This window comes from Eriocheir sinensis, chromosome 50 (genome assembly GCF_024679095.1).
Source record: "Eriocheir sinensis breed Jianghai 21 chromosome 50, ASM2467909v1, whole genome shotgun sequence".
In the NCBI taxonomy this organism is placed as follows: Eukaryota; Metazoa; Arthropoda; class Malacostraca; order Decapoda; family Varunidae; genus Eriocheir; species Eriocheir sinensis.
Genome location: NC_066558.1, coordinates 10,602,218 through 10,620,789, shown reverse-complemented (window position 1 = coordinate 10,620,789; position 18,572 = coordinate 10,602,218). Strand labels below are relative to the sequence as shown.

The window sequence follows — 18,572 nt, the reverse complement described above, 5'->3', positions numbered from 1 at the left end:
TATCATAATACCGCATGTGTTAAAGATTATTGAAGAAAAATGTTCTCAATATTCATAACTTTGTTTTGAATTACACCGGGATAAGCATAACATTTTTTCATAGTAGACCCATTTTTCTGTACCATATAATGCTTTACAGATAATCTGGCATCTTTTTTCGGGGAATGGGATTGCTCGAATTGTAATCGTGAACGTATTTATCCAGCCCTACCAGACGTCCTCTCCTTCATCACTACCTTTGGGAAGCTGTGAACTTTATAACTTTTTTTTCACTTTCAATAACTGGAGTAGCAGCTAAGGTTGCTGACATTACTTCACCGCCATCATAAACAAGGAGTTTTGACCGTCAAGTCCTCGAAAGTTTATGGCATTGCTGTGCCCTTCTACAAGGTGTTCTATCCATGAGGGTGTTCGGGGCGTGTGGTGCCCTCTGTGCGACTATTACTCACCCCGGAGGTGGGGGCAGCACCAGTCCGCCCGTGTCGAAGCAAAGGTGACCAGTGAATCCATGCTCGCAGCTCCCGCCCTTTTATAGTCGTGCACCTGGTCCTTCAAACTGTCGTACCTGTGCTTGTTTGTTTTCTTTACGGTAACAAAGGAACAACAACAACAAAAAAAAAGGTTGCTACTGCCACGCATACATACCTGCGTGCAAACATTGTATGCATGTATGTATGTATGTATGTATGTATATATGTGTGTATGTATGTATGTATGTATGTAAGTGTGTATGTATGTATGTTTATGTGTGTGTAAGTATGTATGTATGTATGTATGCATATTTGTATGTATGTATGTATGTATGTATGTATGTATGTATGTATGCATATTTGTATTTGTATGTATGTATGTACGTATGTATGTATGCATGTATGTATGCATACATGTATGTATGTATGCATGCACGATATGTATGGGAAGTCTACTCTGATTTAATTTTTTTGTATTATTATTCAGTCATTTTATTGCTATTATATATATTTTGGTAAATAATTCAAACTCCTCACCTCCTCACTCGTTTCCTGACCCTCCCAGGCCAAGGTCACGACCCCCGCTTGCTCCGGCTTGCATCCACGCTCTCACACCCGAACCCGCTGTTCTTGTGTTCACCGCGCTTCCGTGATTAAGTGTTCACCGTGCTTCCGTGATTCAGTGTTCAACGTGCTTCCGTGAGTAAGTGTTCAACGTGCTTCCGTGATTTACTGTTCACCGTGCTTCCGTGATTTACTGTTCACCGTGCTTCCGTGATTTAGTGTTCACCGTGCTTCCGTGATTAAGTGTTTACCGTGCTTCTGTGATTTAGTGTTCACCGTGCTTCCGTGATTTAGTGTTCACCGTGCTTCCGTGATTAAGTGTTCACCGTGCTTCTGTGATTTAGTGTTCACCGTGCTTCCGTGATTTAGTGTTCGCCGTGCTTCCGTGATTTAGTGTTCATCGTGCTTCCGTGATTAAGTTTTCACCGTGGTTCCGTGATTTAGTGTTCACCGTGCTTCCGTGATTTAGTGTTCACCGTGCTTCCGTGATTAAGTTTTCACCGTGGTTCCGTGATTAAGTGTTCACCGTGTTTCCGTGATTAAGTGTTCACCGTGCTTCCGTGATTAAGTGTTCACCGTGCTTCCGTGATTAAGTGTTCACTGTGTTTCCGTGATTAAGTGTTCACCGTGCTTCCGTGATTTAGTATTCACCGTGCTCCCGTGATTTAGTGTTCACCGTGCTTCCGTGATTTAGTATTCACCGTGCTTCCGTGATTTAGTGCTCACCGTGCTTCCGTGATTTAGTGCTCATCGTGCTTCCGTGATTTAATGCTCATCGTGCTTCCGTGATTTAGTGTTCACCAAGTGTGTTGTGCAATCTTTATACGTCATCGAGGATTTTAACTGAAGTTGATATTACTTGAAGAGGTTGTACATCGTCCATCGGTAACTTCATCGTCGCTTCACTGCTGAGCAGACATCACCGCCGCTGTGGAACGCTAAGTGTTAGAATTTTAATGCTTCCCGTACCTGTCACAGGGCAACAAAGTATTGTTTTTCAACAACAGCACACAATGTTTAAACACAAACCCGAGTGATATAGTATTACTTATTATAGCGAGTATTTTATGTCTTTTATTACTATAGTAAACGGTCAGATCACAACTCACTGTATTTTCTCGTTCGTTGCCAATTGCCAATCGTTCCTGAACCCTGCCCTGTTTATTCCCAGGGGTATCATTACTCCCGGTACCGCCCGTTAAGTCTGTAATTTTCCGGGATTAGTGAGGTCGGCTAATCTTTTCACCGGCACTCCCTCACCAAGACAGTCAGGTGTATGCGGTCAGTTTCTCAGGTGTTCACACACCCGCCCATATCCCACAGCCACCGAGGGCTTAACGAAGGCAGCCACCCGGCACTCCTTAAATAATCCTAAGATTGCCAGGGTCAACACAGGTGTTTTTATTTTAATCACTTTCCCTATTCATCTTTCTCCGCCCATACCCATATTTCATCCCCCTCCTCCTTTAACTATTTCCTCCTCCTCATCCTCTAACTATTTCCTCCTCCTCCTCCTCTTCCTCTAACTAAACAAACCTCTCTGCCGCCAAATTCATTACCCTCCCGAGGGACTCGACCCGACCCCTATCTAACTCCTTCCAGATGTTAAGTTGAACTCCTTCCTGGTATTCAGCAAGCCACCCACGTGGTTTCTAAATATATCTTAACTGTAAAGTTTCTTGCTACAGATAAATAAATTGTAACCATGCCCGAAATATTTCACTTGCGGTAGTTGTTCACAGAAATTTGCCGCGATCCATTTCCAACTCGGCTAGTCTAAATGTAAATATTGTGTCTTGGGCTCACGTATCCAAACACTTAGCTCGATGAACGATGACTTGACATGCTCAAATGCCTTGTTATGGGAAACTGTGAAGTCATTCCCCGCCCCTCCTACTTTTGCTTCCGCCGGAGGTTAGAAGGACCGAAAAGATGTTAAGTGGCGTGCTCATCGTAGAAAGTGACATTTTACGCACAATTGAAAAGATTAAAGTAAGCAAAGCTCCTGGTCCAGACAAAATTACCCCTAGGGTCTTAAAAGAAATCAAACATCAAATTTGTAAACCGCTCTTCATCATATTTAATAAATCTTTAACAGCTGGAAAAGTTCCGTCGGATTGGAAACTTGCAAATGTCACACCAATTTTCAAAAAGGGGGAAAAGTCTCATCCTGGAAACTATCGACCAATTAGCCTGACATCTATTGTTTGTAAGTTAATGGAGACTATCATTCGCGACAATATGGTGAAATTCTTCGAAGAAAATAATATAATAAATAATTCGCAACATGGCTTCCGTAGTAAACGTTCGTGTTTGACTAACTTACTTGATTTTTTTCACTATATTTTTGAGGTGTTCGATGAAAGCAGATCAGTAGATATCATATATATGGATTTTCAAAAGGCATTTGATAAGGTCCCCCACCAACGATTGCTCAGCAAACTACTGGCGCACGGTATCTCGGGTAACATTCACAATTGGCTTGCGGACTGGCTCTCTGAGCGGAAACAGAGAGTAGTTCTAAACGGTGTTACATCTAACTGGCTCGATGTCAAAAGCGGCGTACCTCAAGGATCAGTGCTTGGCCCCATGCTCTTCTTAATTTATGCTAATGATATCGATGATGGGCTCACTTGCAAAGTATCAAAATTTGCTGATGACACAAAAATTGCTAGTAAAGTAACTGCGATACTCGACGAAGAAGCTTTACAATCAGATATAGATCGACTTGCACGTTGGGCCAATCAATGGCAAATGAAATTTAACGTTGAGAAATGTAAAGTGTTGCACATCGGAAACAATAACAATCGCGTTCGGTACGTAATGAATGGCCAACAACTTTCTGCAGTAAGTAAAGAAAAGGATCTTGGAATCACTATATCAAGCGATTTAAAGCCCGGTCAGCATTGTTCAGAGGTAGTTAAAACTGCAAATAAATTGGTTGGCTTCATCGGACGAGTCTTTAATAATAAATCGGAAAAAGTAATATTAAAACTGTATAATTCGTTGGTTCGACCCCTTCTAGAGTACTGTGTACAGTTTTGGTCTCCCTACTACAGAAAAGACATAGAAAAGTTGGAACGGGTCCAACGAAGAGTAACAAAGATGATTCCTAGGTTGAGAAATTTGTCATATGAACATAGGCTTAAAGAAGTAAATTTATTCAGCCTATCAAAACGAAGAATGCGAGGCGATCTAATAGAAGTGTTTAAAATGTTCAAAGGATTCAGTGATATTAATGCGGAAGATTACTTTACAATTGATCGATCAAATAGAACAAGAAGAAATCACAGTTTGAAGATAAGTGGTAAAAGATTCTCGTCGCACGAAGCTAAACACTTCTTCTTCAATCGAGTTGTTAATGTTTGGAACTCTCTACCTTGTGATGTCGTTGATAGTACAACAGTTACGGCCTTCAAGAATAGATTAGACAAGTGTTTTGAATCCAACCAGCAACTAAGATATTACTCATTGTCGTAATAACGTTAAGTTCTTTCGAATACTGGTGTCCTTGTCCGCTTTTATCGCCCGGTTAGTGGTAGCAGTAATGGTAGTTCTTTCCTCTTTCCTACATAAATTCCATGCAGTTTTTCCATGCTGCATGGTTCTTTTTCCTTTCCTGCCAGCTTTGGCTGGAGGGATGGGGGGGTGGGGAGGAGCCTTCGCCTTTGCTGTCCTTCATCTTCCACCTTTGATTAGATAGTTAGTGTAGCTTGTCACAAACAACCTCGTAAGGACCAGCAGGTCTGCTGTTGTTTGTTCTTCCTTTGTGTTCCTTTGTGTTCCTCCTCTGCCTCGTCTGAACCCCTCTCCTCCTCTGCCTCGCCTGAACCCGCCTCCACCCTTACCATTCATTCCACCCCATCCACCTCCCTTCCTACCTCATCCACCGCCATCCTCACTACCACTCCCTCTTCTCCCGCTATCCCTTCCTCTCCCTCCACCACCCTAGACTCCTCCCCTATTCTCATCACCACTCCACCTTCCCCTTCCACCTCCAACACGACCTCCACCTCCTCCTCCACTTCTGATACCACATCTCCCTCCCTCCACACCTCACCCTCCACCCTTCCCCAACCACCCACTACTGTCACTACCACCACTTCCAAACCCACCTTCGCCCACGCTCCCTCTTGTACCTCGCGCCCTTCCAAAATAAATCACAAGACCATTCTCCCAGCTGACACTTGTACGGACCAGACGCTATTTCCTGGCATGGGCAAACTGACTACTAGAGTCAACTTAGTTGGCGATAGTTTGGTGAGAGGCCAACTTACGGAGTTTTGCGGTCGGAAAACATTGACCCGGCAGCGTTTCTGTATCCCCGGAGCCAAACTGGACGATATTGAATCAGCTGTCGATGCAGTTTTAGTGAATGCGAAGGAAGACACAGTGTATCTGATCCATGCGGGAACCAACGACGTTCAGTCAACTCAGTCTCAGGACCTGTTATGAAAATACCGTCAAGTCATTCGGAAATACAAGATCAAGTCCCCTCACATCATCGTCTCTGGGATTCTACCGAGAGTCAATACGTTCGCCGGATTCAACAACAGTAAAGCGTACGGTGTCAACACTAGTCTAAAGCACTTATGTAACGATGAAGGCGTAGCGTTCACGAACGAATGGCATCACTTTAATGAGCGCCCAGATTTGTTTTGCGAGGACGGACTCCACCTGAACGAGGTTGGTTCGGCGCGGCTTGGAAGGCTCCTGAACGAGGCACTTGAACGCTTCTCGAAAAGCTATTCAAAAAACTGCAGGCGAGGGCAAGGCAAAGGTAACCCTTGATCAACCGAACCGTAGCGTCGATGCGGCTTACAAGAAACTGTGTAACCAACGACGGCTCCGACAAGCGAACTCATACAACACAACGGGGCCAAACTAGGAGTCACATTTCCATTTTGTACACAAATGCACGCACTCAATTCCCCAAAGAGGACGAAATTAGGGCGTATATTGCAGCTGAGAAACCAGATGTGGTTGCCATCACAGAGACTAGGGCCAACTCTGCACATCTAGTATCTGAACTGTCATTTCCCGGGTACGACAGCTTCCAAAAAAATCGAATGAACAAGAAAGGAGGAGGAGTAATTTGCTACGTAAAAAGTACGCAACCTACCATAAAAATAGACAAACAGGACGCAGAGACTTACGACTCCGTCTATGTGGAAATAACCGCGAATAATAAGAAACTAACACTTGCGACCGTATACAGGCCTCCAAGACAACAGGGAGCAGACGACACTGCCCTGTACGAAGAGCTTCACTCTTTATAACAAAGCAAAGAAGCAATAATAACTGGGGACTTTAATTGCCTTAACATTGACTGGGGACAATTGACTGGAGATCAAGAGGGTAACAGGCTTATGGAAATAGTGGAGGATTCGTTCCTCACTCAAGTTGTAACTCAACCGACAAGAGAAAACAATCTGCTGGATCTGGTATTAGTAAGCGACCCCGACCTCATTCGCGACTGTGAAGTTGGTGAAAAAATTAATGGATGCGATCACCACTTAATCCGTTTCAATGTCAACATAAGTCACAAACTCGTAGACAATCCGTCAGTGATACCAGACTACAAAAAAAGCTAATTTCAACCTATCCCGTGAGCTGCTTCCCTCTGCGACTTGGGACCAGCTTAACCTAACCGACAATACAATCGACAACGTGTGGAACGACTTCAAAGATAAGCTTTTGGGAGTAGAAAAGGCTACAGTGCCTTCGAAACCCAGGCGAGTAAATGGTGCCGTAGATCCACCGTGGATGACCAGAGAAATAAAAAGGGCGGTAAACTTAAAAAAAAGGAAGTATAACCTAATAAAAGAGAATGACACGGCCGAAGCCCGTACACAGTACCACACCAGCCTCAGAGCTTGTCGCACCCTTATTCGGAGTAGTAAACGCAACTACGAAAAACAAATAGCGCGTGACATCAAGCCAAACTCAAAAAAATTATTCACATACATCAGATCGAAAAATAAATTAAAATCCAATATTGGTCCCATGACAGACCAGACTGGATCTGTAACTCAGGACAGTAAACAGATAGCCAGAATCCTCAACAGTAACTTCGCTCCGTATTCACAGTCGAGGACATCGAAACCATTCCCGAGAGCCCTTACCCGTCGAGGGTGATCCCGCCCCTGGAAACTGACTCAATATGCGACCGAGAAGTGAACAAGTATTTGGACAAACTCGACACGAGCAAGTCAACAGGACCTGACGGATTGTCACCGCGGTTATTAATAGAGCTTAAACAACAAATACTTCAGCCACTCACTAACATATTCAACCAGTCTGTTCAATTGAACAAGGTCCCGGACGACTGGAGACAAAAGCGTTGCATTAAACTACAGGCCCATAAGTTTAACATCAGTGGCAGGATAAATACACGAAAAGATTATTAGAGACAAACTTGTTAAGTTTTTAGAAGACAATAATATAATCTCCGACACCCAGCATGGCTTCAGAAACAAGCGCTCCTGCTTAACGAACTTATTAGACTTCTTCCAAGGTATATATAAGAACTGGGATGCCCACATCTCCATTGATGTTATATATCTGGACTTTCAGAAAGCCTTCGACAAGGTACCGCACGAGCGACTCCTTAAGAAACTGCACTCGACGGGCATTGGAGTCAATCTGATCGCATGGATAAGAGATTGGCTCACCGACAGAAAACAACGAGTACTACTCAACGCACAGCCTTCCGATTGGCTTCCAGTCACTACTGGAGTGCCTCAAGGGTCAGTGCTGGGACCCATTCTCTTCATCATATATAACGACCTAGAATCAGGACCGAAATCCAAAATATCGAAATTTGCTGATGACACCAAGGTGGGTGGAAAGGCCCTCACAAAGACCGACTGCGAAATCATTCAGAAAGACCTCAATCACAGTATCGAATGGTCGGAAAAATGGCAAATGTCCTTTAATGTTGACAAATGCAAAATCATGCACATTGGGTCCAGAAATAGTTACCACACATACATCATGAAGGGGAAACCTCTGCAAGCGATGCAGGAGGAAAGGGATTTTGGAGTCACTATCAGCAGTGACCTGAAGCACGCGAATCACTGTAAAAAAGCATACAACAAAGCCAACACTATCCTTGTATAATTCCATGGTAAGACCGCACCTCGAGTATGCAGTACAGTTCTGGCCTCCTAATTACAGAAAGGACATTGATTTACTGGAAAGGATTCAACGACGCGCCACGAAGATGATACCTGCCATAAGGGCTCAACCGTACGAGGAACAACTCAAGCGACTCAGTCTCTTTACATTGGAGAAAAGACGAGGGGATATGATTCAAGCCTTCAAGTATCTGAAAAAAAATCAATAACGTCCAATACTCCAAATTCTTTGAACTGCAACCCAACCTAAGAACTAGAAATAACGGTTTACCCATTCAGTCTAGTCGATGTAACACAGACATCGGAAGAAGTTTCTTTTCAAACCGAGTCATCCGCCACTGGAACAATCTTCCTTCAGAAGTAGTAAATGCGAATACCATCAACTCCTTCAAATATAGAATCGACCGTCACTTCGCTGCGTCGGGAGTAAACTGAATATCGAGGTGCTTTCATCTGCTCCTCAATATCGAGGTGTCTTCATTTGCTCCCCAGGCCCCAAGTGGCTGTCGAGCAAATTAAATCACCAAAGCGGGCAACCTCGTAATGAGCCAATAGGTTTCTGTTGCTTGCATTTCCATGTTTCCATGTTTCTCCTTACTGCTTTCCAGTTTCCGGTGTCAGATCGAATAAAAGAAGGAGGTAGAAGAAAACAAAAACATTAAAAATAAATCTTATCTATATTTGTCTTCTTTTGAATATTTTCTTAACATTTTTTTATTTATTTTCGTTTTTTTCGGGATTGTGACTTTGAAAGTGTACAGATTTTGGACGGATTACAAGTTTGTGTGGTCTCTCTCTCTCTCTCTCTCTCTCTCTCTCTCTCTCTCTCTCTCTCTCTCTCTCTCTCTCTCTCTCTCAAGGCGGAGGAGGAGGAAGAGGAGGAGGAGGAGGAGGAGGCTGGTAAAGACGAAGAGAAATAGGAAGAAGAGTCAAGAGAAGGGAAAGAAGTTGACGAGGAGAAAGAGGAAGAGGAGGAAGAAGAGGAAAAAAAACGAAGATAGGAATGAAGAGGATGTGTGATCCCAGCAATACTGATAAATCCGACTTACATCCGCTCGAGCCTCATATCTAAGGCCGGTGTTTATCATAGTGGCTGGGAGTTTTCCTAAATATATTCCTAGGCTTGGTGACGCACGGTATTTACTGTTTTCATCATTTCCCTTCCTCAGGCTGCCCAAGGAAGCGCCGCTTTGGGAGTGCTCCACGTGCAGGCCATCTTCAACATGCTCTCCCTGGGGCACGCTGCGGCGCTCTTCGTCTTCATCGTGGAACTCGTGGCCTACTGTAGATTTACTGTTCCTCGTCACCTTTTTGTAAAGACTTAACTTTGTCTATCCTCTCGCCAGCAGGTAAGTGAGCTTGATCATGTAAAATACACATGTACCGCACATAGCCTACGTACTTGTGTCAAATTTGATCTCCTGAGAGGTAGATATAGATAGATAGATAGATAGATACATAGACAGATAGACAGACAGATAGGAAGAGAGAGAATAAAGGAAATGAAGGCTTCAAATAAGGTGTCCATTAATTAATGTCCCGAGACCGGACCCTTGTGCGCGCAAAACCTCCATACCTTATGTCTTGAATAAAAAATGGAGCTAAAAGAGGAAAACAAAACACCACAATGACTTCATATGTAATTCAAAGTAACTGAACGATAACAACACATAGGTCGGTCAGTGGTGAGGGAGATCAGGTCAGGGAGCTCTCAGCAAGAAAGGAGAGTGTCCCGGCAGCATGGCCCGCGAACAGGATGTAGAAGGTGACTTGCAGGTGACGCAGCCCCAGCACCACCTGGCCGCGTGTATCCTGCAGGGGCGAGGCAAGACGAGAGGGTGATGGTCTGCAGGGAGAAGTGTCGTGAGATGTTGCCTGAGTCGTTGTTCGCTTTGGTGGAGGATATGTTGGGGTCGTTCTTTCTTTATAGTTTGCTTTCTGGCGTCATAAGAAAAGAAGGAGCGAAGGAAAAAAGAATGAAGCGAGAAAGAAAAGAACGAGAAAAAGATGGAGAAAAGAAGAGCTTGAATTAGGAAAAGAAAGCAAGATGAAGAAAGCAAACAAGGAAGACAGTAAGAAAGAAAATAGAGAGAATAAAGAAACAACGGAAGAAAGAAGGTGGCCGAGAGTGTATGGAAAAACAAAGATAGAGAATGAAGAAAAATGCAAGATGAAAAAAACAAATAAAGAATAATATTGATAGATAAAAATCCCCCCCCCCCCCCCTAAACATACCTCCACAGTGGACGCCTGAATCTTCCCGTCCCGCAAGGAATCCCTGTCCTGCAGCCGCTTGGTGGTGACGTAGGTGTTGATGACGTCGTCCATCCAGTAGTCGATGAGGCCCGCGTCCAGGAGCCGCTGTATGGCCAGGTTGAAGCGAGAGAGGAAGGGTGTGCCGCGCCTGTGCGGGGGGACCAAGGAGCTTAAGTGATGAGCCCTTTGTAGTGACCCAGTGACAGGCTTCCATTAATAAATGTAAATATTAGGAACGACAACATAAACATAAAATTATAATACAAATAACACTTCCCTTTACATCTAAATGCGCACTGGGATTCAGATTACTAGCGCGGTATGAAGGTAACGTGCTATGATCACTATTGAAACATCTATTATAGTTCAACCCTCCGAGGTGCTATTGTATTAGGACATAGATAGCTATGGTTCTACCCTCCGAGGCAATCTTGCTTTTGGCTTGTTGCTTCTTGTTGCACTGCGGCGTAAGAGAATCAGTCAAAGTTCCTCAGGTCAGCTCCCCACCCATGGAGCCAGAGGCGATTCATGGAAGGAGCAACAACTTAGCACTTCCGCTCCGCTCTAACACGTCCAACGGCTCCTAGACATGCAACGTAACTGGCCATGATACAGCTGATGCCCGCATGCCTACGCCTCCTTCCCCGAACCATGCTCTTCGAACAGGGAACGTTAACGAGCTTCTGGACGAGATCATCCCGACCTCTTTTGTTGACTCACCCTCTCTAGCCCCTGCCACCGCAAGTTACAACATACTAAAAGCAATGGCAGCAGACCTATTTTTTTTTTTAGTAGATAGATAAATAAAGAAATAAATATATAAGTAGCTGAGTATATATAGATGCACCTAAAGGCCCAACCGTTGCCGGGGAAGAGCGGGTACTTCGTGGTGCTGATGTGGACAGGGATGTCGGCCGATGCTCCGCGGAGCGTGGCCAGCTGGACCCTGATGGCGTAGTAGTTGAGAATGAACGAAAACTCCCCCGCCAACACTCTGGATGTGCCCTCCTCCGGCCCCATGGACTGAAAGGAGAACTTGCCCTTTAGAGTCACGAAGCCGCAAGCACTAATTTGATGAAAGTTCAGCGTATGTGTACGTTTAGAGACGTTATGTTATGTATAGGTTTGGACCGTGTTAGGTATTCATGGTTCCTCAAGTCACACCGATATCACACCTGCATGAACTTATTCGCCACATGGAAGGCCGGGTTGGTGCTGGTGATCAAGAACGAATTGATCGCCCCGTTCACGCCGACAGTCCCCCACTGCCTGCCTTCATGCTGTCCACTCTTCACCATTTCCTCGATCGTGTTGATGACGGGAGACTCGCCGCCCTTGACCAGGTGCGAGATGAGGGAGGACACGTAGGTGGTTCTCAGAATCAAGCAAGCGAGGAGCCACATTCCTACCAGAACCTGTGACAGATTAAACAATATTGCACATTTTATTCTTCGCTGAAAACCTTACAGCTCTGGTTGTGAAGTAAATATTACTAGAAAATGGTGGTCCTAGCAATAGTTGTAGTAATAGTATCCCATCGCTGCCACCAGTGTAGTGGGCTTATTTCCACTTCTCAAAGCACATGAGATATTCATCTAGTCGGGAGAATAAATCCTTTTCCCAACCTTCCGACCGTGATTCGAACCCGAGCCCCCGAGACGGAAGACAGACAGTATCGTCGATCCAATGGGTACCCCATAATAGTAGTTAAGGCCAAAAGGCAACCCGTGACATAGGGTCTTTTTGAGCTATTGTCCGCACCTCGAGCCATTACGATAGTAGTAGAAGAAGGAGTTGCACGATGTCTTAGAGAAAGGTTGAAGAACATTGGTCTAAACAGACTTGCCTGGCCCGTGGGATTGTCCGGAGGCTCGTTCGGGCTGTCCTCCAGAAGGAGCCCCCAGCTGTAGAAAAGTGCCGACCTAAGATCAAAACGACGTCCTTTGAATGTTCGATGCCTTATTTTGAGCAGCAGCCACAGCGTCACACCCCACACCATCACGCTCACCACGGTCGCGACCCACACCTTGGCTGGGAACAACGCATTGTCTTAAGTGTAGAGTGTACAGCAGGCGTCTTCACAAAGTTTCCACGGCAAAGTGTGCGAACATGCGACTCAATCGATCATACAGGTGTTTGCAAGGCTACCATCTTAAAGTTAACAATGTCATCTAGTGCCCCAAACTTCATTATTAGGGCCGGTCACGTTTCATGCTAATACGAAAGATGTCATGTACAGCTGCACCACTTACTTTCAAAAGGTCTGATGAGCGATAAATACTCAGGTGGAGGCCGAGGCTTCAAGGACAAGATGCCCAAGTTCTCGTCGATGTAAAGCCTACAGAAATCCACCACAGTCGCTCTTTGGGGCGTCAGAGTGAGGTCCATTGAAAAGTCCGCCTTCTCGTGCTGGAGGGTGCCTACAATACCGGTCCAGTTGCCCCCATCAGCCTCCAGCCCCCACTGGCAGTCGTCTGGCTCCATCACCTCGTACCTGTCGACAGTAGCAATGAAGGTGGTCATTTATAGAAAAGCGATACACTTTTTCCTACAATTTCACGGAATTTCCTGAGTAATTTCGAAGAACCATCTCGAACAAGCATACCCTGGTGCCTTTGTGGGCAGAGATCAACACTGGTGGTCCAGAATGCCTCAACTAAATCAATCGGCTGAGCATGTGTTGGGTAAAGTCAAGTAGCCACTGACTCAAACTCTTTTAGGAGGGGAGTGTCAAGACATTCTTTTAACAAAAAAAACGATCAGTCTTGGCATCTTCTGCATACCTTATATGGGACCATCGAGGAAACAAAAAAAAAGTGCAGGATAAATACCTACGTAAAGTTTAGGAGCTCCGCCAGGTGGGTGATCATGCGCGTGTTGAGGGAGTCGGTGAGGCGCAGGGCACCGCTCTCCTGCCGCGTGTAACTGATGTACGGGAAGTACTCCATGACCACCACCCGGAACCTGTGGCCGTGGAAGCCCTCAGCGTCGTCTGCGGGGAAAGAAGTTGTTGTTTTGGATGAGTCTTTGTTTTAGAATACTGGTGCAACAAGGGCATATCAGATGCAGATTAAAAAATATCTTGAATTTCTCGCCGTGAAGGAATTTTTCATAGGAGGGAGGAAAATTAGTGATATAAGTAAAGGTGCTCTAGGGTTTATTTATGAAATAGATGAGAGTGAATATCCTGAACAACAATTCTAGGAGGCACACACATACGCCCTCCCTCCCCCGACTCGTATATCAAACTATTCACTGGATGTTTGCTGTGGCTTGAATGTTTGACAACCGCACCGGGAAACAGCAACTGGTCCCTTGCCGCCGCACCAGACTGTAGGCTCTTGGGGTACAGCTTCACTATGCCCACGTCGCCCTCGTTGCAGAACAGACAGCGTCGGTACATTGCCACTCCGTCACCACGTCCTGCCAGTTAAACACGCATATAATTCTATTAGTTGAACGAAAAACTTGCATCGAAACATTTTGCAACGAGACCACGCTGCCTTAGTTAACACGCATTATCAGTATCAATAACCTCCAGTGACTGGCGTAATATAAAGTGCTTCTCTAATCTGATTTGAGACTGTAGCAGATTATTCCTGAGTATATACGCGAATTTATTCACTTGGTAATCCAATACGTTATGCAATGTGCAGTTTGTGTAAAATAAAGTCCTGTAGCAAACAGATTTGGAGACTGTAACAAAATACTCCTATATTTAAAACGTTATATTTTATGCTATCTGCGTTAAATAACATGTCCTCCATAGTCTGTCCATTAATGCAAAGTTTACATCACCTTCCTTGACATCCCCGTGACTCCTGCCACGCGGGGCTATGAATACCACGTGATCAGTGTTGCGGAGAGCGCGGTGGCTGATAACACTGTGCAAGGCGTCCAGGTGACCCACGACCACCAGACGCATCTCAGGCCGCAGCCACAACACTGACGACGACAGAAACCTGCGGTGATACGCGGGGTCGGGACGGGAGGCTGACTGGCAGGGCGAGGATGCTCAGACGCTTCTTACTTTTTACATTTGTTTCTGATGAATAGCTGTCAAATACCCTTCCCCCCACACGTTCATACATTACCTTAGTAACTATACAGTGTATCGAACACGCAAGTTTTATATTTGAATGTCTTAACTCTGAAAAAAATTTGATATTCTGATTTATATTTCGGGTGGTACACACTGCAAGTTATGATGTTCTTAAAACTTGTGAAACGTTATCTTGGTAACTATATACCACTGTACTGAAGACCTAAGTTTTATGTTTATTCATATTGTCTCAGAATAGAGGAAAATTGATATTCTGATCCTGTTTTGAGTAGTAAACACTTTGCAAATCATGATGTGCTTAACACTTGTGAAAGACGAACTCGTGAATTGACTTGGATCGTTGCGTCCTACCAGTCAGACAAAGAAGTGTTGCCAGTCACGGCGTCCAGGACAACGGCTCTGCACTTCGCCTTGCTTTGCCCCGCCAGCTCCCCTCGAGACGCCCTGCCATTTGCTTCCCCGCCATCCGCTGCTAGGCTCTCTGAAGGCTGGCACGTTGGCCCGACTCTGCTACTCAAACCCACGACTGTCACTGCTCCGCCAACTCGTAAGAGCCTGAGAAAATTATTGTTAATATATATCTGACCACTCGCTCTTGTGTCTTCTATATTTTTTTTTTGTAGATCCTGTGTGGTGTGAGCTATTTTATGCATTGTTAATATATATATATATATATATATATAAATATCTATATATATATATATATATATATATATATATATGTATATATATATATATTTTTTTTGTTCTAAGAAGTTTTTGTTTACATATATCTGATCACTCGTTTTGGCATCTTCTATAATATCTTATTGCAGAATTAGCGTGTTACGGTTATTTTGTTTCTTTATTTTCCTTTGAGCTTAAATAACTTTGCAGTAAAAACTATCTATCTATCTATTTATCTATCCTAGAATTATCACTCATAATTATCTGATCACTCGCTTTGGCATCTACACTTACTTTGTAGAGCGTGTTATGGGTCTTTTGTTTTGCTCTCAGTCATCCACCTTCACAGTAAATATAACTGTCTATCTATATTTATTTAGCTGTACCTTCCTATCTGTCTATATATCTCTCTCTAACTCTCCCCACCTTGACGCCAGCACAGGGGAGTAGCGGTGGGCGGCCAGCGTCAGGTCACACTTCCCGGCGGCGAGTTTCAGCAGCGGAACCATGTTGGCGACCACTCCCCCGGCGCCGGCCTCGAGCTCGTGCGTCTCGGAACCCCGCGTCCTCTCCCTAACCCCCAACCCTCGGCTTCCCGTAGCCTCAATGAATGTCCAGATAACAGTGATGATCAGGAGCCGCATTGCTGTTGGAACGAAAGGATTAGAAGCAGTCAAGAAAAATATACCCTCCATATACTTTTTTATACGGAAATTTAGGCAGATTACTGGTGAAAAGAGATAAACAAAGAAATAGAAAGCCCGAACATGCTGCTCCCTTCTAAAAATAATATTGAAGAAAGCTGAAATTGATCACTTTTGGTCACAGAGGTGTCTTGTTCGCTCTTACTGAACCCCCAACAAGCCCCAACAAGAAGCCATTATTTCATATCTCCATCTGGTTATCTTTCTGATGTCAGTGAACTCCCCCTCTCTAAGTTCTTCTCTTTACCAGGTTCACAGCTTTGAGCACCCGTCCCCTGCTTGCTTTGGAGTTCTCAACGACAGCGTGTCATTTAAAGAACGTCCTTGTTGATGTTATTGATCATGCAAGCGATGGTAATGAAACATGCGAGATATTCACAGATTTTACTATATACATATGCCCTCTTTACACACCTCCATTTGATTAATCTGTATTGCACTACAAGGTTTCCAACACTTACCCATATTTTCGCTCTTCTGCTACATGGAACTATTTTAAAACTAAACAGTTTCAGTGATGACGCGATGTCTGTGCGTGGCAAGATGTTATAATGACTTGTGTGTTTCCGTTCAGTACCAAATATCTGTTATGGAATTTTACATTTCAAAACATTGTAAATTTCGGTATAAAGCATTCTCAAAACACTGTAGATCTGGAGACGTAGCTTAACAAAAAGTGGCCGTGCTGACCCTGTTAGGGAAAGCACTCATACAACAACAACTAAAGAGTTATCCACAATGAATGCTGTGAGCGAAGTGTTCTAGATGCACACTCATTCATCTTTACTTTTCTTTCCTTTAGTGACGAGTAGGATAATGCAGAAATGCTAAGGTTCTTTCTTTGGCATGGTATGGCGTTGATTATACTTGTTTTATATATGTTATCTATCTGTCGTCTATCTGTTATTAACTCTCTATTTGCAGCGAGATGTTCCAAGTACAGACTTATCCATTTACATTTTTCCTCCATTTGGCGGCACGTGAGGTAATGGAACACATTGGCCTCTTGTCTTGAGAGGCAGTACGGAAAGGAGACATTTTCCGCAGCAGCACCGGCGCGCAGTACGCCCTCACCAAGGAGACGCCGCACCCAGCGCCGCACGGTGGTGTGGCTCCGGCCGACCCGCCGAGCAATGGACCTGAAGGACAGCCCGCCCGCCCATAGACACATGTACCACAGGCGTTCGTTGACGCACGTCTCGGCAAACCTCTGGTGGAGTCTCATTGTCTTGTTTTTATTTGTTTGTGCAGACCTATAGCGCCGGTAGGATGTGTTCCTATCTTAAGTGTGCTGGTGGTGGGCGCCGCTCCGCTAGTGGAGGAAGTGGAATATATATTTTATATTGACGCCGTTGTTTACATTTCTTGAGCCTGGTCCATGCCACTCGCCGGGGCTCCTCGAGATGCAAGTCAGCGAAGTCGGCTGGCGTTTCTCCGATATAAGATCTGTACAAATAAATATAGTATAATGTAGAAGCAACAGTGGATGAATTTTCTAAATTCTAAATAATTTGTGTTGCTAAAAAAAGCGTACTACAGGGCTGTATCTGTATAGAAATATTTATTCTTGGATCAGTTCCGCGTAGCATAGACAGTGTTCAGCAAGTGAGGATCAATGGGAGCAGTTCCGTATGCCAAACATTACCATTGATCGCTAGCTACTTTCATTAAAATTGGGTCAGGGCCTGTTGAAGCCGTGACGACTCGCACCCTCTAAAATATCTCACGTGATAAATTATGATGCACTGTGCCTCTATTCTACAAGGCATTGATCCCAAGTGTTTATGCTAACATTTTTCATGTGAATTGGTGAGAAACACTCTACCATTCAGTCATTACAAGTTAAATACTCGCAACTAAGCTTACACCATTCTCGCATTTTCTCCTACTCTCCTGCTGCATGCATAGCTTGAACCATTTTTCCAATAGATTCCACGAAAACTAATGTTTAATCTGGCAAGTACCGAACAGAATCTAGTCAGTATAACTCGTGGTAAAGATATATTTAAAAGGCCGAAACCCGCACGGTACCGAAAGGAGCGGCTGAGCGGCCGAACTCACCCTCACCACGACCTACCAAAACAAAGGGCTGTAGCTGTAGGACACTGGGGAGAAAAAAACAGTGGAACACCTAATTGCAGAATGTAACAACTACGAGAGACACAGAGGGGAGTTGGTAGCAGGAGTAGTGACAGTAATAGGCAGGGAGGAGTAAGCAAAGAGGCTAGAGGAAGACAACGGGGCAATCTGCACGGTGTTAGGGCTGAATGGAGACAAAAAAGGAATTGTAAAGCTGGCAAAAGTGTTCCTGACGCAGTGATGGGGAAAAAAGGGCACAAATGCTTGAATAAGTCACAGAATTACAATGAAAATAAGTGATTTCAGCAACAAACAGAAAATTATAATACAATAGCGTATTACAGTGAGGAAAGATACGTGACACAATACTATTGAAAAGCAAAGTGTGTGGATAAGAAGAAGAGAGGAGGAGGACCTAATAACAACGGATACAAACCGTTACAGGTCAGAAGAAGTTTGTTTTGATTTGGTTACGGACAATTTCAAATAAGAATGTCCGTATTAACATACGAACAAGTATAGTCTGTGTTCGTAATTTATCAATAGCTTTAGTGTATAAAATTCCTAAAATTGATAGTACAGAAGTATTTTGTAGACCAAAACACAACGAACATTTTTGTTCCCAGGTCGT

General features: G+C 44.3%; 1 protein-coding gene across 2 annotated transcripts in view; it reads right to left on the bottom strand.

Moving 5' to 3' along the window:
• Nucleotides 1-9,800: 9,800 nt before the first annotated feature.
• The window catches only part of LOC126982382 (glutamate receptor ionotropic, delta-1-like), a 9,299-nt gene continuing 527 nt past the window's right edge, over nucleotides 9,801-18,572 (bottom strand). The window contains exons 2-12 of one of the 2 annotated variants that reach the window (XM_050834400.1): nucleotides 15,585-17,308; nucleotides 14,844-15,047; nucleotides 14,228-14,391; nucleotides 13,724-13,852; nucleotides 13,265-13,421; nucleotides 12,682-12,923; nucleotides 12,276-12,460; nucleotides 11,605-11,844; nucleotides 11,277-11,452; nucleotides 10,409-10,577; nucleotides 9,801-10,019 (exon numbers count right to left, since the gene is read on the bottom strand). In XM_050834400.1, coding sequence (XP_050690357.1) covers nucleotides 9,885-10,019; nucleotides 10,409-10,577; nucleotides 11,277-11,452; nucleotides 11,605-11,844; nucleotides 12,276-12,460; nucleotides 12,682-12,923; nucleotides 13,265-13,421; nucleotides 13,724-13,852; nucleotides 14,228-14,391; nucleotides 14,844-15,047; nucleotides 15,585-15,853 — 2,070 coding nt within the window. In that variant the 5' untranslated portion in view covers nucleotides 15,854-17,308 and the 3' untranslated portion in view covers nucleotides 9,801-9,884. The remainder of the gene's footprint in view (nucleotides 10,020-10,408; nucleotides 10,578-11,276; nucleotides 11,453-11,604; nucleotides 11,845-12,275; nucleotides 12,461-12,681; nucleotides 12,924-13,264; nucleotides 13,422-13,723; nucleotides 13,853-14,227; nucleotides 14,392-14,843; nucleotides 15,048-15,584; nucleotides 17,309-18,572) is intronic. The other variant, XM_050834401.1, reaches the window with a different exon arrangement.